Source organism: Priapulus caudatus, unplaced genomic scaffold (genome assembly GCF_000485595.1).
Source record: "Priapulus caudatus unplaced genomic scaffold, Priapulus_caudatus-5.0.1 Scaffold26, whole genome shotgun sequence".
Lineage (NCBI taxonomy): Eukaryota > Metazoa > Priapulida > Priapulimorpha > Priapulimorphida > Priapulidae > Priapulus > Priapulus caudatus.
In genome coordinates, this window is record NW_014577087.1 from 22511 (window position 1) to 45255 (window position 22745).

At 44.6% G+C, this 22745-nt stretch overlaps 1 protein-coding gene and 1 long non-coding RNA gene across 2 annotated transcripts in view; both read left to right on the forward strand.

The window, feature by feature from the left end:
• The window catches only part of LOC106814514 (RNA-binding protein 26-like), a 21019-nt gene extending 1655 nt beyond the window's left edge, over positions 1-19364 (forward strand). The window contains exons 3-19 of the mRNA XM_014818831.1: positions 1682-1836; positions 2431-2588; positions 3182-3324; positions 3923-4138; positions 4412-4525; positions 4819-5223; positions 7575-7736; positions 8234-8367; positions 9161-9289; positions 9558-9665; positions 11039-11248; positions 13573-13713; positions 14354-14437; positions 14745-14849; positions 15195-15425; positions 16208-16462; positions 17227-19364. Coding sequence (XP_014674317.1) covers positions 1682-1836; positions 2431-2588; positions 3182-3324; positions 3923-4138; positions 4412-4525; positions 4819-5223; positions 7575-7736; positions 8234-8367; positions 9161-9289; positions 9558-9665; positions 11039-11248; positions 13573-13713; positions 14354-14437; positions 14745-14849; positions 15195-15425; positions 16208-16462; positions 17227-17316 — 2840 coding nt within the window. The 3' untranslated portion in view covers positions 17317-19364. The remainder of the gene's footprint in view (positions 1-1681; positions 1837-2430; positions 2589-3181; positions 3325-3922; positions 4139-4411; positions 4526-4818; positions 5224-7574; positions 7737-8233; positions 8368-9160; positions 9290-9557; positions 9666-11038; positions 11249-13572; positions 13714-14353; positions 14438-14744; positions 14850-15194; positions 15426-16207; positions 16463-17226) is intronic.
• Positions 19365-19665: 301 nt separating this feature from the next.
• LOC106814468 overlaps positions 19666-22745 on the forward strand; it is a 44463-nt gene continuing 41383 nt past the window's right edge. The window contains exons 1-2 of the long non-coding RNA XR_001394609.1: positions 19666-19724; positions 19963-20048. This is a non-coding gene — a long non-coding RNA (uncharacterized LOC106814468). The remainder of the gene's footprint in view (positions 19725-19962; positions 20049-22745) is intronic.

Sequence of the window (22745 nt, forward strand, 5' to 3'; positions counted from 1 at the left end):
CCTCCACTCCACCACAGAGTCACCGCAGTAGACGTTAGATGAGCGCTGTCGCTATGCGGCACTTGTTAATTTATATCTGTGGCCACTGTTCTCTAAAACTAAATCAAAAAGGCAATTACAGTTAGTTTCTTTTCTAAACCAACGTGTCGATATGATGCGAAATTAAATTTGTATGTGTAACTACAATATAAAGGATACAGCTTTTGCACAGGTATTGCTGTAATGAAGAGTAAACCGTTATTGACTATGCATTGAATGAATCGAATCAATCGCACATTTTATCTATGGACGAGATGTATCTCATTCTCTATGTTCAAGCTGAAACATTTCATGCAATTTTTAGCACCTTATCATTATGTGACAATACAAATTTTGAACTTTTGTGTAAATATGGTATTTTGGACATTTCCAAATTACCACAAAGAGTGTAAAAGCAAAATTTTCACCACAAGTTAGACACAATATGCACTAAAATCATCCGTTATGATTTCATTATGATTCCGTTATGATCATGAAATATAAAAATTGTTTTTATATTTAGCGAAAAAATGAAGAAGAAAAAAAACTGTGTAAAATCTAAGTCGTATCTTCGGATTGAACATTTATGCAAATAAAGAACCATAATTTATAACAGACGGCACTTAATATCAAACCCTGATGCATTTTTTTTACAACAATGCGTTATGATGAAAACAAGTGTAGAATTAAATTATTCCGAATTGTAATGACATATCGGCTAATGAAATATCCATTTATACATCGGCTACTGTGGCAGAAATTGAAACGGAGAAATCAGTGTTTTTCTACTTTTCACAATGATCGACCGCCAGTGTGCAAAATGGGTGAACGTATGTGAAACATCTACTGTTAGTACTTACTGCGACACATCCATGACTAACTGAAATCACTAAATTGGTAATATATTCTGTGCACCTTAAAAAATTGCACGAAATTATGAGGTTACCATCGCATTTTCATGCGAAATGCACGAACGATGTGTACTGCATAACGTCAATAAGCTACATGTCAACAAACTCGGGCCTTTATGTAAGAGTATGTAACGAGGTGTAAATGCTATTTTCGTTCCCGCGTCAATTTCAGCTATCACTGGTAGATGACAGCTGTATAAGTGTTGATGCTGATAGATTCTGGTATAATGAATCCGGGGTAGAAATTAACTTTTGAACAAGGGAGAAATTTTCAAAAAGAGGGAGTCCGCAGTCAGAAGTTCAAAATTAAAGATATTAACAATAACACATGTGCTTATTTTTAAGATTCATGCGGTTGCATGTCTGCCAAATTTTCTTTGGACTTTTACTGAAAAAATACAGTAATTCCGCGAGGCCGTCCTCTGGAATGAACTAGTTAGAATGGCAGAATTTTCAGGGAGTCGCACGGATTCCTGCATATGTCAAATCAGGGAGTCCGACAGTAAATTAGGGAGTATTTCACTCCGGACTCCTGTTAATTTCGCACCCTGCACAAGGGTGGCACCTGGTGTTGGCCAACGAATAAGACTGAAAATGAAGAGTCAATGAAATTTTGTATTAAACCGCGAGTGTATCCTTAAATATATTAGCAACTTACTGATGTTTCCCTAACTTTACTGTTGTAAACTACCTTGATTAAATTTAGGTTATTAAGGTTGTGAGTTTAACCAGCTAATTGTTTTCCATTGCAGAAACTGGGAAATTTGTTGATATGCTATTTGAGTCATTAAAAACCAAAACGTACATTGTAAAAGTAGAAGAAAGTAATGGACTCCAGGCTTTATCACAGTCAGAAGAAAGAAATGTCATTGTGAAGCAAGAGGAAAAGATTGATATTAAGAAAGAGGTATGTGCCTGAAAAATTGACATTCATTTCGGAAGAGGAATTGTGTCATCACAGTTTGTGTATGTTAGCACATTAAATGCTTACAGGTACACCACCGATTTTCCGGAACCCTTGGTCCAGGTACACCCCCAATTCAACCATACACCTCTAAGCAACTAAATACCTCCCATGTCTCTAAAGCGCCATGCACTGCTAGAAACTTAAATGAATGGAATTTTTTTGTGTTTTTTTAATTTTATTATTGACACTTGCACCTGCCTTAGAATCAACATAAAATCAACAGCTCACCACCAAATGCTGCAGTTTAAACAATTTAAGGAGAGTGCGCCACCGGCAACGCCATCTGTGGCCACCCGGTAAACTAATAGGAATTTCAAATGAATTTTATCCGGACTAAAAGAGGTTCCGGACAATCGGTGTCCGGAAAATCGGTGGTGTACCTGTATAATACTTTGGTAATGTGTGTGCTAAAACATAAGTAGAATGTGAAACTTTTTAGCTGTAAAAAATCGTGAGGTTGGATTATGAATGGGAGATCATAAATATTTTGCTATTAGAGTACTTAGTTGTGAAGGTGGCATGTTTCTTCTGCAGTCGGATGAGGAGAATAGGAAACCACCAACAGAAACAAGGCCTCGAAGTCCAACCATTTCCGTGCGAAGAAGCAGCCCTGGTAGAAGAAGTCCACTAAGGAGAAGTCCGGAGAGAAGACGGAGCAGGAGCCCTGGAGGAAGACAGTTTGTTAGAAACAGGTAAGTGTGAGAAATTTATTTGTCATACAGGGTTTCTTATACATAGGAGGCATAGTGGCGCACCACCGTTGTCAAATTTAACATCGCCGTTCTGAAAATGTTCCTGTATTTACTGATAAGTATATCCTGTATCTATATACCTATAAGTATATCAATACATCCTGTATTTGAATACATCATGCGTGTTTTTTCCCAAACTGGCCTCATTACCTCCTCTGTCTAATTTTCTCTCAGAAGAAACCCAGTCATATTAAAACCATTTCAAAAGAAGTCTCATTGGTAAAAAATTAAAAATGCTATTCCCACTGTGTATAATTGTAAACCTAAAAGACGTGTATTGACTCACTGTGTAGCACTGGATAAGTCTGATAACACGATCATTGGTTGTTAAAACATAATATGATGGATTTATGTAAACTCCTAACAATTTTTGTTATCACTAGTGACTAGGCATTCTTTACTGATGTCGCCTTAATACAAATAACCAAAAAAGTATGTTGTATAAGTTTATATGAGGAGATTACCATGTCCGTTCATTTGTCTCGGAGACTGATTGACATGATGTGTGGTGACGTGTCAGTGTATTCTTACAGGGACGACCGAGGAAGGCGGGACTACGATGACAGGCGCTATCCCATTCGACGGCAGGTTGGAAGTCGTTACGACCGTGCCCCGCCCTCAAGGAGGAGGAGAACTCGTAGTCGGTCTCGCAGTCGGTCGCCCGATCGATTGAAAGGTAGCCTCCGTTTCTTTCGTGTGGAAACGGGACAGTGTATTCGTCAATTAGAGCTATGTAAAAATACCCGAAAAGCTACTTCTTTTTCATCTGGCTCTAAGAAAAATGAGTTGTTTTTTTGCATCAAACACTAACCCATATCCTAACCTTTTCAATGTTTGGAATTGCAGCAGATAGTGGAAATGTACTTAGCTGTTTCCTTTGAATATTGTAACTACTCATGGAATATCAATATCCAGGGGTAGAAATTAACCTTTGAACAAGGAAGTCCGTGACAAAATGAGGGAGTCTGGAGTCTGAAGTTCCAAATTAAAGATATTAACAATAACGCATGTGCTTATTTTGAAGATTCATGCGGTTGCACGTATGCCCAATTTTTTTTGGACATGTGCTGAAAAAATACAGTAATTCAGCGAGGCCTTGCTCTGGAACGAACTAGTTAGTATGGCAGAAGTGTCAGGGAGTCACGCGGACTCCTGAATATGTCAAATCAGGGAGTCCGGCAGTAAATCGGAGAGTATTTGACTCCGGACTCCGGTTAATTTCGCACCCTGAATAACTATGTGTTAACCCCATTTTGCCATCTTGCTCTGTACAGCAAGAGCAGCTAGTCCGCACCCGAAGTCAAAGTCACGGTCAAGGTCACCAATAGCGGCTGATGCGAAATTGCGCAGTCCGCTGCGATCCCGGGACACGCCCACGCCTCCGCCCCCACCGATCACGTCTGTCAATTCTGCAGTAGCACCGCCTCCTCCTGCTGCGCTGGTGAGCGAGGGCAGACGTGTCGGCAAACCCCGATGTCGAGATTACGACGGTGAGTGGTCGCTGATTTCCTCACAGTGGAAATAAAAAGTCCCTCGCAGTGTACACAGCAATGCATTTCGTTCGACATCTTAAATTTGAGACTGATTCTGTCGGTCTGAAATTTGAGATTGATTCTGATTCTGATTCGGTCGGCTGATTCCATCCTAGATGCCTCGTGCTGTTATTTCGGAGGCCATACTTAGGCGTCGCCTACTCCATTCAACAACAGTGAACTTAAGTGTCCATTGGCATGAACTTGATTATGCTAATTATGTGATTGCAGAGAAGGGATTCTGCATGAGAGGTGACCTGTGTCCATTTGACCATGGTCAGGACCCGGTCATAGTGGAAGACGTAAACCTACAGTCGATGATCACGTTTGGTACACCTGTGCCTGGTTAGTGGAAGCACAGTCGTAAAATAGTTTTGCGGTTGTTATTTCCTATCAATGGGCCATTACAGCTTCTGCTTTCGGTTGGTATTATATGGTGCATATTATTCGATAGGCAAAATTTGATAAGCGTACATATTATAAATGCACAGTCTTGTTGAAAGTGAAAAGCTGTGAAATTGCGGAGTCACAATTTTCTAAATCTAGGACTGGATGTGTTTTCAATCGTATTTGCCATTACTGTATTATTTGATGCCATGCTGAACACGTCTATAAAGCAGAATGTCGTCGTCTCGCAGGAATGCCTGGGCCGCCGCAGGGCCCGCCGCCGCATCAGCCGGGCATCGGCCCTCCGCCCTCGATCACGTCTATGTCCGGCAACCCGATGCCAATGTCGCATCCGCCACCGCCGCCGCACCGTCCGCCCGTGCCCATCTCACAACACAGCCTGCCGCCGCCGCCACCACGCCTTCCCGTCGAGCCGTACATCCCCGAGCCGTACAACCCGGAGACGCCGGGAATCAGCCGGCCGCGCGCGCCGCCACCCCCCAGCATGCCGCCGCCGCCGCACCGGCCACACGGAGGACCGCCCCCGCCGTTCTGGAACCCTCCGCCGGGATTCAACCGGCCGGTGCGACATGCAGCGCCACTGAGGCAGCGCGAGCTCGTCTCGCTCGTCGGCTCCCACTCCGTCGCCCCGACAGGTAACGTTCGCCGATTGTCTCTCTTCGCGATGCCATCTCTGCGAAAAAGATTGCGGTAACCTGACATGTTCAACAGCCGGGGTGTCTGCAAAATTGTAATTGCCGCTTGTTTGTCGCAAGCGGATTTGTCGCTTTATGTGTACAGCTGTATATGTCCTTGTAAGTAACGTGTCGGGGATAAATCTCATGTTCGCCAATCGTCGCCCGCGATGCCGTTACATCAACAGGGTTCGACACTAACGCTAGTCCGTTAGTCCGAGACTAGTAAAAAATAAGAAGGACTAGTAAGTGCCCCATAGCTGTTAGTCCTGTGGACTAGTTATTTTCCCCGTCCCTCACCGTCCCAATTTCCCATCCTCCCATCGATTTTACTATAGTCTGATAGTCCCGGCGTCAGCTTCTCTCAACAAATATCCAAAGAGCTATATATATAACTCATTGCCATCAACAAGTTTTCCCTAGTAGACGTGCTAGTACAAGTAGACGCTAGCATGTTCTGCACGCTCTAAGCACGCTAGACCCTATGACAGTACAGACATTGTTAAAAACAATGGGGCCACGAGTCTACTGATCGATCGCTTGACAGTAGCTGTTGACATAGAACAAACGGTCTGAACCGTCTGATTGTATAAATGACACAACGAATCATAGCGAGGTATTTACATCGCAACCACATCGCATGCGTGTTTTACTTGAAGCTGTCGATACAAATTGTTATTTATAGTAGTGATACAAGTAGTGAAGCATATTAGTAGGTACATCCTTATCCAAATACTAACATCAAGGTTGTTATGTGGGTCCTCCACCTCCCAAACGTCGCAGGAGGAGAAATTAGATGGCCAGCGTGTATATGATAAGACCAAAAGGATGCATACGTTCCAGCCAGCGTGGAAATCGTCATACCCGTGGCTAGAGTATGACCCGGCCAAGGGTATGACTTGTGGTGCAGGCTGTATGTCTGGTAGTTTGTTTCACCGGCACTACAAACTATCGTTTGGAAACTGTTAAAGCGCATAATGCTTCCGAGGGGCACAGAAAGATCATAGCAAAAAGAAATGCAAGGACCATGCCTGTTCACGAAAGAGTGGGGGCAAAAACACTAACTTTAACTAGACAGAGGGCACTCACGGAGAGTGCATACCTCCACCAGAGACATACTCCATACGACTCACGAACACACGAATAACCCAGGATATACGCCAGCACATGTACATGTATGTGTTACGAGCTGGCTCGCCGCTCGCTGCTGCTGACTGACTGGTCTGCTGCTGACTCGACGCGCTAATATCGATTGCGCGAACACACTAGCACACTAACACACGAACACACTACACGAGAGCGATCCCATAACCTCCTCCACTTCGTGGGCGGAGGTAATGAACAAGGCCACAATAGCAAAACTGAATATCCTAATTAGAAATGCAGCATAGCTATTTGAAAAAAACGGCAGCCCTACACTGATTAGTCAAGCTGGCCAGCTTGACAAGCCCATAGGGTTATATGTCGGCAGAACTTAACTCACCGACAAGGCCTGCTAGAGGTTCATTATGGCGATAGCCGATACAAGCGGCCGAAAGCAGTTTGGAGCTATAAATGAGGCCAATCCTTGCCGTGATAAGGTGAGCCGGGATCCACAGATCCTCATCAAGGAGGCTCGAAATTTTATTTCGAAATTAAAATTAATTTAATTTTCAATTAAAATTTAAATTTAATTTTCGAATAAATTTAATATTAATTTTCGAAATTAAAATTTAATTTAATTTAAATTTTAATCTATAATGCCATATCAAAGTTACTATATTTATACCAATTGACAGGGTCTTTTGGCAAAAACCAGTTTCTGTGGAACACCCCCTTTACCCTGGGGGAAACCGGCGCCTAGCAAAGAAGGGGGGGGCTCCACCCTCCAAACCCACCTACCTCCTGGCAAATCACAATGCTCGTCGCTCCTGCGCGTAGTAAAGGTCCCTTCCGCAGGACTAGTAGAATCTTGGAAGGACTAGTACATTTTTTATTTTACTAGTCCTGTGGAATAATGAACTAAAATGGTTAGTATCGAACCCCTTAAAAAGATTTCTCGTTTGCGGTAACCTGACGCATTTAACAACCGGGGTGTCTGCAAAATTGTGATGTGCCGATTTGTCGCTTTATGTGTACAGTTGTATATGTACGTGTAAGTAATGTGTTGAGATAGAAATTAGGCCTAACTATTCTAGTTTTGATGGTACGCGATGCTACGGCCAGTGAGTTTTTCAACGTGATTACGTCTGCTCAGCTTGGGAGCTGTCACGTCATCGGGAATAGGGAATGACGTTGCTTTGTGCTCACGCATGGTTTTCGCATCGACGCAGGTGCTGAACATCAGAGGCAGCAACCAGATGTCGCGTTGGGAAGCAACCGCATTGTGATCACGCAGAAGCGTCCGTATGACGACGTGGACAAGGATCGCATTCCGAGCTACAACCCTGAAGAGCCGGCGAAGCGGTCGACCGGATTTGACTACAGCCGACTGGGTATGGTGCGCCCGCTCACGCTGGGCTTTCATCCACAGCAAATAAGTAATAATAAATACTTGGTATGCAGTCGGTTCATTGAATGCGCTGCTGCGCACATGCTGTTGTGATATTGAATGCAATGCTACCTTCATGCTGCGGAAAGATTAAATAGTCGTTAGGGTCGGGCTAGGGTGGGACGATTCATCGATGTATCGCAATACAAATGTCGACGATACACTTATCGATACATGTCGTGCGGATCGTATTGTTAGTAACCTGTATGGTCTCGCTCCTAATAACTAGTTATAATGCTTACAGTTGGTCCTCTATTGTGTGGTGTAGATTCAAGCATGTAGTTAGTCATAAAAATCTCAAATTGTATCACATGGTAATCTCTCTTTGTGAGTACACCGTGAATTTGCGTGTGGAATCCGCAAATGTTTCATGCAATTATGTAGGTGTTTGCAGATTGTTTCTATGCAACTTTCTGGAATGCGGGTGCCGTTTGCTTGCAGGTGGGATCAAAAAGACGTCGGGGTACGATCCCAACAATGTCGTGCTTGAAATCAGGAAAATTCCACGTGGATTTAATAATATCGGCAAGATAAATGAACACTTTCAGAAGTTTGGAACCATCACAAATATCACGGTGAGTTGATTCATTACACCACTGAGCACGCAGTGAAAGGACTTTGAATTAGTGTCTTAACATGTCAACGCTGCCTTGTTAACAATGGATCTATTGCCTTGTGCTGGAATTTTCGCTTATTCTTCAATGTTTTACATCAAAATTTTCATCTATTTACACACAAGAACACCATGATATTTTTAGACATTCAAAATATACAGAAGATGTGCAGTAAATATCTGTTTTGATATTTTATCAAATCTGTCGACTACATTACAAAATAATAACCTGAAAAACCTGTAAATGTCGACTTTTTGTGTGCCAGCCGACCATTGATGCGATGTTAGTTTGGAACTTCATTATGATGAACTTATAAATTTATACTACTTTAAAATCAGTAATCCAGCTAAACCTCGCAGTTACTGTAGTATCAATCTAGTACTGTGTTTACCTGTCGAAATTTGTATCAATATTTTCAATTTGTTGTTATGTTGTTTATTAAAATATCCGTAACAAACCTGTTTCCAGCAGTGTTTACAAATTTAATGATAACATTAGTCTTAAGATGAACATTTTCTGTAAGACCGCTGACAAAAATATCGTAAAGTTACGAGAATGATAAATCCTTCCAAATTTCCTCATAGCTTTACGAAACGATATTCTGTTGACGGTCTACGCCTCTACGGGGAAAAATTCACGTTACGACTAATGTTAGACTAATTTTGTTTCTGATAACGGGGCCCAATGGTTTTCTTCCTTCTTTTCCCACTCGAATGTTAATAATACGGGCAGTTATTTCATTATCTGTTTGCAGGTGTGCTATGAAGGCGACGTTGAAGCTGCGTTAGTGCAGTTTCTCACGCATGCTCAGGCTAATGCTGCTTACCGGTCACCGGACCCCGTGTTCAACAGCCGGTTTGTGAAAGTCTTTTGGCACAAAGAGGTAACTAATGTGTTCTAGTACGACGCCTGGCTGTGGAGTATTCATGCGTGCTGCCCGAGATCGCCGAATGATTGAGAACTGCGATCCGTTGAGCATTTCTTTGCGGTGAAAAGTATTATCGACATTGCTCTCTGGACGCTGGATGTGTCGCATTTTCAAGCGTGTGCATCGTGTAATATGTTCTGTTAAGTGCTTACCATTGCTACAGGGCCTGTTGCTGGGTAGAACTGACGTGCCTTGTTTCACAAATCACTATTGTGCACTGTAGGGTGGATTGCACGATAATGTGCCTGCGGCTAAGAAGGCTCCACTGCCAGCCAGAGCACAGCTGTCACTCAACAACATGCCCAAGGCCGAGGACAAAACAGAGGAGCCGGTAAGCAAGTTGTTAGCGAGTGTGGAATACTTTAAAAAATCAGATGGAAACTTGCTGATTTTGGAAACTTTCCCTCTCTTCTCTGCTAAAGTTCTCTAAGTGCTCACTTGAGTAGATATGTGTTCTGGTTGATGCTGTCATGTACTACGAGGTTTTAATATAGATCCAAAGTTTCCGGGTTGGTAACCGGCTCTCGTATATTCTCATCTGGGTCAGGGAAAAAAATAAAATGTCTTTTTCAGGGGCTACTTTTCAAGCTCGCGTGCATGAAAATAGCACTCTAAAATTTGGTTTGCATTGAACTCTATGCAAATTTACGGGGGCTCTTTTTGCCAGTTCCGGGGCTCTTTTTGGCATTTCGGGGGCTAAATCGCCCCGAGCCCCCGTGTATTTTTTTCACTGATCTGGGTAGATCTGTGTTCTGGGTGATGCTGTCAAGTACTGTGAGGTTTTAATATAGATCTAAAGTTTCCGGGTTGGTAACCAGCTCTCGTATATTCTCATCTGGGTAGATCTGCATTCTGGGTGACGCTGTCAAGTACTGTGAGGTTTTAATATAGATCTCGGCATGTGTAATGAGCATGGAGTGTACTGATATTTCATGCTGTTAGGTGCATTACAGAGTAGCTAGAATAGTCTTATTCGATTGCGTGCAGTGTAACGCATACAGCAATCATCAGACTGGATCGTAATGCGATAGCTAGCTTACCCCTCTGCCCCTCTGACGTTTATTGTGCCATAACGTGTACGATAGCATTCACCAGGGCGTCCCCTATTAGCAGAGATGATGGTGTATATTTGTTTAGTATTGGCTTAGGCACTAACATTTTTTGTATCATGCAGTATGGTATGATGTTTTTTCTCTCACTACATTTGAACTTATCTTTTTTATCTGGGCTATTGCTACTATTACAGATGTGATAATTTATTTTGTGTAAAAACTAAATTGTTTAGGAATTTTTGGTGCTGTCGTTTTTGGTAAAAATGTGATGAATAAGGCAATAATAAAAAAAAGGCAGTCATTGTCAAAATTATGTGGCTTAATTGTAAAAATGAGGTATATATCTGCTTTCAAATTGCAAAATTTAATTTCCATTTGGAACACAAATTGGTTTGATAGTCAGTACTCAAGAGTCAAATCTGGCCTACATTAAACCTTGATTGGCGTAGTTTTGCTGTACAACTGCATCTCGAGGGTAAAAGGTGTCCTTTGTGGACAGGTTTTGATTTGATAAGAGGTGCCCATCAACATCGATTTGACTACATAGTTTTATGTTTGAACTTTGACGTACACAACGTGGACGAATTTAACTAGAACTCCCTGCCTGCATAAAACTACGATGCGTGACGACGTGCTTTCGTCAACGTTGCAGGCCGTCGTGCACAAAACATCGACGGGGCTGACGAGGACGGTGTACAATGCTGCGACAGCGCACGCACCGCCGCCCCCGACCGCCAAGACGTCGGCGGAGGCGTCATCTGCGGCGGCGATCAAGGAGGAGATTCTGGAGCAGATCAACGTCGCGAACAGTGCGGCCGTCGCGCGGTCGAACGCGAAGAAGAAGCAGGAGGAGAAGATGAAGGTGAGGTGGTGAGGAGGGTGGAGACGGGCGGGGGAGGCAGGGAACTTGTGACGTGGAAGTGCGCGTTTCGAGCGGAAACGAGGGGGTGGGGCACGTGCGAACGTCCTGAGGCGGTCCGGAGAATGTCAGTGAAGCCGTGCATGCGTACGTGCATGTGTGCTCGTGTGCATTTGCCTGCTTGTGTGCATGCGTGCGCTCTTGCTCGTCTGTTGCGTCGCGTCTGCTCGTGTGCGTGCGTGATGCGTCTGCTCGGGTGCGTTCGTCTCGCTCGTGTGCAGTGGTGTTTCGTACTGCTCGTGTGCGTCGCGTCGTGTCTGCTCGTGTGCGCGTGTTCGTGACTGTCCTGCTTGTGTGGTTCAGCACTGCTCGTGTGTGTCGGGGGGAGGGGGGGCGTTCGTTCTGCATCGTGTGCGTGAGTTCGTCCGCCTCGCGTAAGCGTGGGAGCAAATATGTCTGCTCGTGTGCTGATGCGCCTGCTCGTCGTGTCGCTCTGCAATCTCGTCTGCTTTGTGCCGTGCGTGTGTACTTCGCCCTGTGCGTGGCCGTATCGTCTGCTCGTGTGCGTGTGTTTCGTCTGCCTCGTAGTGCGTTTGCGCTGCTCGTGTGCGTGCGTTCGCTGCTCGGTGTGCGTGATGTTCGTCCTGCCTCGTGCTGCTTTTTGCCTGCTCGTGAGTGCGTTTGCCTGCTCGTAGGGGTGCGCGTGCTGCTGCGTGTGTGTGCGTTCGTCTCTCTTTGCGTGCGTCTGCCTCGTGTGCGTCTTGCCTGCCCTCGTGTGCGTGTGTTCGTCTGCCCGTGTGCGTGCTTGCCTGCTCGTGTGGCGTTCGTACGTGCTCGTGTGTTGTGCGTTCGTACCTTGCTCGTGTGCGTGCGTTCGTTCTGCTCGTGTGCGTTCGTCTGCATCGTGTGCGTGCGCGTCTGCTGCGTGTGCGTCGCCGTTTCCGTCTGCTCGTAGTGCGTGCGTTCGCTGCTGCGTGGTGGCGTGTGCTCTGCTGCGATGTGCGTCGTGTCTGCCTGGTGTGGCGTGCGTTCGTGCTGCTCGTGTGCATGAGTTTGCCTGCTTGTGTGCGTGCGTCTGTCGGTGTGACCTAGTGCGTCTGCTCGTGTGCGTGCGCTGCTCGTGGTGGCGTTTGCCACTGCTCGTCGTGCGTGCGTCTGCGCTGCCGTGTTGCGTGCGTGCGCTCATGGTGCGTGCGTCTGCTCAATGTGCGTCAGCGTCTGCTCGCGTGTGTGCGTCTGCTCGTGTGCCGTGCTTCTGCTCGTGTGTGACGTGCGTCTGCTCGTGTGTGCGTGCGTCTGCTTAATGGTGTGTGTCTCCTATACTCGTTCGGGGCATCGCATGCATGCGTGCATGTGGCTCGTGTGCGTGCCTCTGTGTGCTTGTGTGCGGGTGCGTGCATGCTGCGTGTGCTCAGTGGTGCGTGCGTGTGCTCGTGTGCGTGTGCTCGTGTGCGTGTGCTCGTGTGCGTGCGTGTGCTCGTGTGCGTGTGCATGCATGCGTGCGTGTGCTCGTGTGCGTGTGCTCGTGTGCGTGTGCTCGTGTGCGTGCGTGTGCTCGTGTGCGTGTGCATGCATGCGTGCGTGTGCTCGTGTGCGTGTGCTCGTGTGCGTGTGCTCGTGTGCGTGCGTGTGCTCGTGTGCGTGTGCATGCATGCGTGCGTGTGCTCGTGTGCGTGTGCTCGTGTGCGTGTGCTCGTGTGCGTGCGTGTGCTCGTGTGCGTGTGCATGCATGCGTGCGTGTGCTCGTGTGCGTGTGCTCGTGTGCGTGCGTGTGCTTATGTGCGTGTGCGTGCATGCGTGCGTGTGCTCGTGTGCGTGCCTCCGTGTGCTTGTATGCGTGTGTGAGATATTCTGCTCTCTCAGCATTGCACTGCGGCGATGTCTGATGTGTCGTGACGGACGCCGTCTCTGATTATTTGTAATCTCTGGTACGTTATTATTGCAATGCATAAGGGTATTGTAAGATGTTGTTGCGACGCGCGGGATTGTAATATGATATTGTTGTGACGAGCGAGATGTTAATATGTTATTTTTGCGACACGCGAGATTGTGAGAGGTCATTTTGGAGACACGTAGGATTCGCTTAAGCTAGTAGTGCGGCGTGAAGAATCGCCGTACAGTATTGTCACGCGGTATACGGGTTTTGGAGTGGCGGTACTTTATGTACAATGGGTCAGCTATTAGATTATTGTCATTGATTTAGGTTATTAAAAGAAATCTTGTAAAATACCTATAAGTATAATCGTTCGTGCATTTCTGTTGCATTATTCACACGGTGGTCAGCACTGTTTTTACGCGCGTAACACCTGTCTTCCGTTGTCTTACAGCAAGGAGCCAAGTTGAAGGCAGACCTGCACAAGCAGCAGCAGCAGCTGCTGGAGAGGCACATCCAGCAGCAGAAGGTACTTATAGAGAAACTGGAGAAGAACAAGCAAGTGAACCCGAGCGAGAGAGCCTCCATCATGAAGGTAGGAATCTTCCTCCTCTATCTGCTGGTTCCCCCCACGCTCACTACATACAGAGCAAACGATTGTTTTCACGATATGTCCACTCGTAGAACTTATCGCGTGTCATTTTCTCCTATCAGCCTGTGAAAATTTTGCCATGTAAATGCCGAGGGCACACGGGAGAATTTTCAAGCAGATTTTGTCTCGAGCAATTATAATTGCTGATATCGGCAATTGCAATTCCTCGTGTGTGTGTAGTGCAACCAGTCTAGCAATTTTAATTATTAGTTTATTTGTAACTCGCAATCAGAGACTTTTGATAAGTCACATGACTTATTTTAACGCAACTTATTTTACTTTATTATACGCGTAGTATTTATGAAAAGCACCACTATGACTGGCCAGGGTGATGTGGTCATCTAGATGCATGTTGGCGATTGAATTCGTATCGTATATGTGCGTAGGTTGCTGTAAGCAATCTTCATTACTGCCCAGGTTGGCAATTTTGTTTCTTGTGACAAAAATTGTCGAATAATCTCCCACGTGCTCTATAGGCTTAATGCAAGATTGGCAACGTTTTCTCGATTTATAAATCATTAAGCTTATATGATATGTGTGAGTGAAATGTGTGTAGTGCATTAACTGATCTCATGTCTCACAGACATTGATGTCACTGCAAGACAGCATAGCAAAGTTAAAAGAGGAGATCACCAAACCAGAGTTGCAGTCGTTGACAAAAAAGGAGGTGAGAAATTTTTTGTGAACAAGAACATCAATCTATCACAAATCAATAATATATTTATAATCAATTTATACTCACTCTATTTCAGTCTACAGATATTTAAACATTTGTATACCTCATATAATTGCTTCACCTTGGCCATGTTCTTGGTTTGGATCATGGCTCCTCTTCTTGCTAAATCAAATTAGTGTGGTTTAACAGTATAAGGTATACATGTCGGGTTCTGGCGTGAATTGTACGTAGTTGTTTAACGTGACTTGTCCGTAATGTATAATTAAATTCGTTGTCATGTTGATGATTGCACTTGCAGGCACAGAAGGTGTTGCTTGATGCAGAGTTGGAGGTGATGACTAAGGAGGCTACTGGAGCTGACAGCTCTGAGCTGAGAAAGCGTCTCGCTGAACTGCGCCACGAGGTAGGCAAATTGACATATTGTCCTATAGGTATATATATACATATATATATATATATATACCTATGTGTGTGTGCGTGCGTGCGTGCGTGCGTGCATGTGTGTATGTGTTTTATATTATATAGCTGCCCTGCTGTATTATTCTTTGTTATATCGGCATGAATTGAGGTCCAATCATATTGAAATCTTTTTACTGTCTTTTTTCCATCACTAATATAAAAGTAATGGTAATAATATTGCGGTACTTTAATTGGCAATGAGATTTAATCTTTCGATAAACATCGTAATGTGAGTCAGGGGGCAAATTGATGTTAGCAACTTTTGTTGTTTTTTCTTCTCGTGTTGTAGGCATATAGTCTCGGCCTTGTGGGAGCCGCGCAGACCTACCGTGGGCGGGGGCGTGGCCGGGGTAGAGGCAGGGGGCGGGGCATCGGCGAGGGGCGGCGCGGTCGAGGCAGGGGTGTGCGGGGCGGCAGGGGCGCGATGGGGCAGCACAACACGATCGACAGGAGGCCGCGACAGCTGATGGTGCAAGGCTTCTCCCTCGACGAGAAGGAGGAGCTGATGTCTCACTTTGCAGTAAGTGTTAGAGAGTTACATGCGCTTCCGTCGAAGAAAGCTGTAAGCCGGTCTTCACAGTGCGTCAGTGAATAGGAGAGTTACGGATACTGTTACACAAGATAGTTGTAATCTCTATCTAGTGTGTTAGTTAGTGTGAGAGCTACATACACTGTTACACAAGATAGTTGTAATCTCCATCTAGTGTGTTAGGTAGTGTGAGAGCTACATACACTGTTACACAAGATAGTTGCAATCTCCATCTAGTGTGTTAGTTAGTGGGATAGCTACATACACTGTTACACAAGATAGTTGTAATCTCTATCTAGTGTGTTAGTTAGTGGGATAGCTACATATCTGTTACACAAGATAGTAAGCCACTCTATCTACTCTGTTCATTAGTGAGTGTGAGAGTTAAATGTGCTGCCCTTACGATTTTAAGCCAGTTTAGGTTTTACTGTCGCTTTAAGAAAAGTGTAACATAAGTATTGGTAATTTAGAGAGTCACTCAACCTGTATTGAAATTATTATGGTGTCATATTATCACAATAACCATAAAGATGCGGTATGGGTGGTCTCGCGTGCACACATATTCCACTCTCCCTTTACTTTGTGATGTGTCCATATTCCACTCCTCCCTCCTTTACTTTGTGATGTGTCCATATTCCACTCCTCCCTCCTTTACTTTCTCACGTGTCCATATTCAAAACCACATTTACTTTAGCGTGTCTGTGTTTCACGCCCCCTTTACTTCTTCGTGTGTCCTTGCCCCATGTTAAGACCTCGTGTCGTTTCTGCGGCAGACCTTCGGCGCAGAGTCGACCGAGTTTGACGACAGTGCGGCGCGGCCGTCGCTCGTCGTCGGATTCAAGCGTCGGCCGGTGGCCGAGTACGCCGCCGGCAATGCCGCAACGTTCCGGGGCAGGAAGCTGACGATGGCGTGGCACGCGGCGACGCTGCTTGCGCCGGCAGCAGCGGCGGTGACGTCGCAGCACCAGCAGGACGAGGAGGAGGACCTCGGAGACCTGGATGCCGCGGAGGCTGCGCTGCTCGCTGAGGTACACGAACACTGCCGTGTAGACCTACACGCGTTAGGTAGAATTATGACTGTGTGTAGATAGTACGGCTGCGCTGCTCGCTGAGGTACACGAACACTACCGTGTAGATAGTACGGCTGCGCTGCTCGCTGAGGTACACGAACACTACCATGTAGACCTACACGCGTTAGGTAGAATTATGACCGTGTATAGATAGTACGGCTTGGTGAGCAGGTACATGCCGCATAGATTTACATAATCGGGATGGGGTGGTTATGGTTTATGTCATTCGTTCAATGCCAGCCTTCACGCTGGCTATAACTGAGCCATAGCCATAGGTCAAACAGTCCTAGACCACCCACCAGCAGCTATTCATTACTGCTACCAGTGCACCGGCAGCTTGATGTAGGTGGCCAGTAATAGGCAGTGAATTCATGAGAAATAGTTGCACAGTGAATTCACCTGCACTTTGCTTCGGCTGAGGACCATGATTGTGTTGGCCGTAGATGGAGCAAGAGGTCCTGTTTTGCAATCGTTTTTTAGTTATTAATATAAGAGCTTCGAAAATACATCTTGTCTTTAGGAATTGCTTCAATGCACTGCTAGCTCGTACTTCCTCGAGTACAGATTTTTTTGAGGATCGATTATTTTAATAATTTATTATCTAATTCATGGCTGCGAACGATCAACGATATTTTGATTGTAACTGATCATCGGTGCGTCACTGTGGGTGGTCAATACTGATGTCGGACGTTGCTGTAATAGACTTTTCATTGCTGCTGCAGGGCGAAGATGACGAAACGGCAGATGACGACATCCTCCTTGGTGACGACGAGGACGACGACGACGACGAATCACGCTCCTGGCGCCGATGATCGCCGTGGAAACGCCGCGGAGCATTCGACAGTGACGTCACGGTCGTCTTCTGAGAGTGCCGGATGGTGCAGGCGGAGGCTCGCGTGTTTCTAGAACAGTGTCTGTACGCGTGTATGTAGTAGTAGGTGGGCAGTGGTCAGCACACACTCGATGCGTGTGTAGTGATGGATAGCAGCTGGGAACAAGTGTAATGACCAGGCCGTGCCTGTCACTGCTAATTGACACAGACGAGCCAGCGAACATGAATTAATTCACCCTTATTAGTCCACTGCCCGTGTACAGTTTGTGATGGTGCATAAAGATGTATTTGAATGCCCACTCGTTTATATGTCGCTTATCTCGCGTTTATGTTTTAGTCGTTAGTTTATGCAAAGTTTGGCCTTCTTTCACTCCGCATCCTCTCTGTTTTAAAAGCACGGCTTCAATGAATTGTACTGTCGTATAGTTTGAACCTGGTCAGAGATCCAAAAGGAGTGGTCCTGTCCTCGATCAGTTTGCCAAGGTGACTGTGCGTGATGCATGCAGAGTTGATGCCCTGTTAACCGGTAACTCCATGCAATCGTCGTGAGTTTCAGCTCGTCATGTGTACTGGTCTCATTTTCTAGCACCACTCATTTGATACTTTCTGCCAAGTCGTCTATACCGGCATTTACTGCTGGTAGTGTTTGACCTAATGTGCCGTGTTTCCGATTTCTAATGGCAGTGGCCTGGTGTGCATCTCGCTACTCTGTCTACGTTATTAGAGCGAGCTCGTTTGCAGTGCCAGGCAGTATCATTATTGAAATCAGAAAGTGACAGGCATCAATTACAACATGCACCATGTCTCTTATCGTAGAATAGACAAATGTAATGGTTTTAATGGTTGAATTATAATATTTTACACTTAAATCTGTAGGAATGTGATGATGCTGTTATCCTAGTCTTTGTATACTAGAGTGGGAGAGAGGAAGGGCAACAGACGTGTGTCTTGAATTTCTTATCTTGTTATCAGGCTGTGACATTTTCTTTGATGTTTAAATGTGGATGATTTCTATGCTGGGGTACCTACTAGTTTTCAATGCTGATGAAATCAATGTGATAACTAGCAGATCTCGATACATTTTTAAACCAAGTAGCCAGCGTGTTGTACATGGTTTGTAACTTATATAGAGCTGATGGTACAGTTGTTTTCTGTTTGATAAAGCTGATTAGCAGTAAAATCTTGGTTTCCAGCCAGAGAATGCCCAACCCAATCAAATCACTTCTGTGTATCAGTTTTACTGCACCTCTGGTTTCTTCACTTCGTTGACGGTGTTACGGCTACTAGTGTGTACTGATTCTTCAGGGGTTTTTGTTGAAATGTATTTACTTGTGACGGTGAATATGTGCAGTACGTTCATTCACTTTCTCATACCTCTGTCCCTCTATCCCTCACTAATATGCTACTGTGGGGGTTAAGTAGCTGCATCAACGTCTGGATCCCCAAATTCATCATGAACAACTTTGCCTCATCAATGTTGAGTGACGGCAGTGTAGCCAGCTGTTTATGTGCTAAAAATAGCATTTGTCACAACTCATGAACTTGAGGATACGTGACGTATTGGGGTCACCAGTTGAATAGGTGCCGACAGGCTAGAAAACTGAACAGTCAGTGAACGTACTTGCACAAGTGCACCTTCGGATTTCTTCGTGATCAAAAATGTTGCCAGTCATTTCTAGACAGAGACTTGATACAGCCGTTGAAGTAATATTCTAGTGTTTGCACATTATTTGTAGTGCAGCAGCAGTGAGAAGTATTTTTGCTCTGTATTGTATAATTTTATTAGTGTGTTACTGTGCAAGTTGGATGTATTTCTTGTTGACATGCAGATCGTTGTCAAAATATTATGTATTTTGAAATGATGAACATTAAAAGATGAGAAAATACGAATGAGAAGAGAAAAGAAAGAAAGGAAAAGATTGAGAGATTTGAGAATGAAAAGATAAAAAAGATTTGAACAGAAAAAAAATCTGATTGGCGATGAAAAAAAATATAACAAGCACAGAACGTGACTGTGCAAAACAAAAATCACCCGAGAATGATTTCTACATTTGCAAAGTCCTCTCCACTCTGTTTGGACACCTTTGTTGTTGTGTGCCGTGAGATTCCCCCCCCCACCCATATTCCACTCCATCTTCACCTGGAGCCGATGACTGGGCAGCTGTAACGGAAACTAGACGTGTGTGACTCGCACCACCTGCCATCCACTACGAAGCTACGATAGGCGAGCGATGATTTGGAGAAGCGTACCAACAGCAAGTCAGCATCCAGGAATCCATAGCAGCGACAGCGACTGAAGAGTGGTTCAATTCCAGTAGATGCGTCTGTCTGGACAGCATGTGAAAATAGAGCACTCTGAGGAGGCACAAGGAGACAGGGTCGTGTGTTGTAAGATCAGAGAGAGAGAGAGAGAGAGAGAGAGAGAGAGAGAGAGAGAGAGAGAGAGAGACTGAGATCAGAGAAGCTTGTCTTCTTTTTGCAAATTTATACTTATCGAGACATTCACTTTTCTATTGTGATTGGCATTTGCTTGCACATTTCAAGTATTACTACTATCTCACAACGTACTAGGCTATTTTACAATAGGGTTAATCTTGCTACTATTAATTATCTGCTGTATTTGCAGGTGATGCAGTCTAATCACAGTGGATCTGGTTTTGCTATGTATGGTTTCACACAGTAGGTGACATTGCAAACTACATAATGCACAAGGTAAGTTGATTCTAAATACGTCCTTGCGATGGACATATGTATACATTTATCTGTGTTGCAATTTTCTGTGTTATGAACGTTCTTTCTAGCTTGTGGTTCAAGTAGAAATCGGTTGGACTCGCTATGAAAATTCATTTCGATTTTCAATCTAGTTTGAATCACTTTGCGAATTGCCTTGCAGGTTAGGTGGTTCTTGCACACATGAACTATATTATGGTTATAAAAACGGTCACATTTTGTTCGGTTACGTGGTTTATGCAAACGTTTTGTGTTTAATTTCTGTCTCGACTGGAAACCTCTAGAGTTTCTCAAGTTACCTACAGGTAACATCTTGGTCAATCAGGCTTACTTCCTGCTAATGCTGATACATCTAGGGCTGCAATTTATTACAGAACCATAAAATATTAGGTTTAATAATATAATGTCACGAAGTGACGAATAGGAGGACAAAATTATACCCCTCATGTCTCTTCCTATAAACGTGGTTTATTTTTTGAAACTTCCAAAACGACATCCTGGATACTGGACCAACAAATCCCCCCCCCCCCCGCTCACTCACACAGGCTTGGTTGTTCGCATTCCTTTCGTTTTCCTTTTTTTTATTCTCATCTTTAATCCTCTTTTTCTGCTTCGTCCTTCGTGCTTCGTGCTTCGTTCGTCTTTTTTCTGCTCTTGCTACCCATTACCATTTTCATCAGTATTAACGATCTTTTTTTCCTTCTGTGGTTTCTCCATCTCTTCTTATCCTTGTCTTCAATACTTCTTCGTTATCACTAACAAAGAATTGAAGATTTTTGATTTTGAATTTTAAATTTATGTTGACTTTGTTCTCTTTGACGCTATGCGGTTGCTTTTATCATCAACGCCGTATGCGTATAGTCGACTCGTATCCGTGATGACACGAAGGCATATCGAGCCAGGTTAGGTGAACTTTCGCCACACAATTCCATGCATTTTGTAATAAGAGAGTGCTTTAACATGATCCACGCGAGAGTTCGTTATGCGAGTATTCACAACGAATTCGCTGTGGTGTGACTCGGTGTTATAATGAGGCTGGTTACATATTCAAAGACGAGCGTCTGGTGCGTAAACTGAGAACCACAGTCTAAAGCAGCATAGCCGCGCATCTATTAGCAACCTTATACCAGCTGTATGAGATGAATTGCCAGTGTGCGTCTACCTCATCCGTGTGCCTAGACGGGTTGTGAGAGTTGGACAAACGTAAGTGCAATATACTATAGCACGTCAATTATCCCGTCGCGCTTAGAGTGCATCCTGAGGTGACTGCAACATCGGGATGCACCTGCATTCATTATATACAAGCCAGTGAAGCCACGCTTAGCAATGAGAGGGCTGCTATGCGCTGGACAGTGCTGCCATCTATGACCTCCGGCAATAAATCATTGTTGCCCTGTTCAGATGGGTGTACCATTAGATCAGTTTTCATCTCTAACCGTGTCTTCGCGTTGGTTTTCTTTCATCTGGTAACAGTTAAGTTGACAGTTTATGATGGTTTTGCCTAAGATTGATCGCATATATCGATCTTAGCCATTACATTAATTACAGGATGACCCCTTCCTGACTAATATACTTACGCAAACTTCTATTCTATCCTCGCTAGCGGTTCTTTAAGAGTTTACATGATTGGTTACACTAGAAAGTGCTGTCATAACTCCAACATAAATCACCTGGGATGGTTAATACATGCCTTTGTTTTCGAAATTTCTCTGCTTGACTCCATGTATTGGGCTGATTTATGTATAATTGCCTTTTCTCATTAGCAATGTTTTCGCGGCTTATGAGATGCACATAATTATAATTAATAAGGCCTTTACATGCATATTTCATTAAATCTAATTCAAAGACAGTTTCTAACTGTCATTACGTGATTGAAGCTATGTGCATTTTAAACAGATTCCTTTCATTGGTAAAGAAAGAGTAGCGTTGTTTACTCTGTTATACAATCAATGCTCGTCTATATCGTAGAGTATGTTGCATGCATGCTATGACAGCTTTATCGTATAAAAATTGTGAAAGGATACAGGACACATATATTCTGCGGACTGACGTGTAATTGGCTCTATTCATCCTAAATTTGCATGTGCATCGATAATTTATTTAGCTACGCTAAAGTAATTGCCGAAGTTTAATGACTAGAGCAGATGCATTTTTATGCAATTTTAATCATTAAGGACCACGTTCATGCGCACGCTGTACAGGCGGGATGCTGTGAGGTGTTTTCTCAGACTGGGTCATTAATGAACTACCTAATTACCTGCCGAGCTATGAAACAAAACCGGTAGGAGTAACGGTGGCCCGCGAACACACAAAGGTGCATTCACCTCATACTTGTTTGCCTCTGTGTGCGCATATGTGAGGGCATGTGTTTGCGTGCGTCCGTGCGTGCGTGCATGACTGTATGTATGTGTTATGTGTGTAATCTAACGTTAACGTTGTTAGAAGCGTATCGCACGCTCTCGAACGTGCGTGTGTGCAACAAATCGTACATGCGTGTGTGTATGTATACGTGCGTGCGTGTATGTGTATGTGTACGTGCGTGCGTGTATCTGTACGTGCGTGCGCGTATGTGTACGTGCGTGCGTGTATGTGTACGTGGGTGCGTGTATGTGTACGTGCGTGCGTGTATGTGTCCGTGCGTGCGTGCTTGCGTGCATGTGTGTGAAGGTGCGTGCGTGC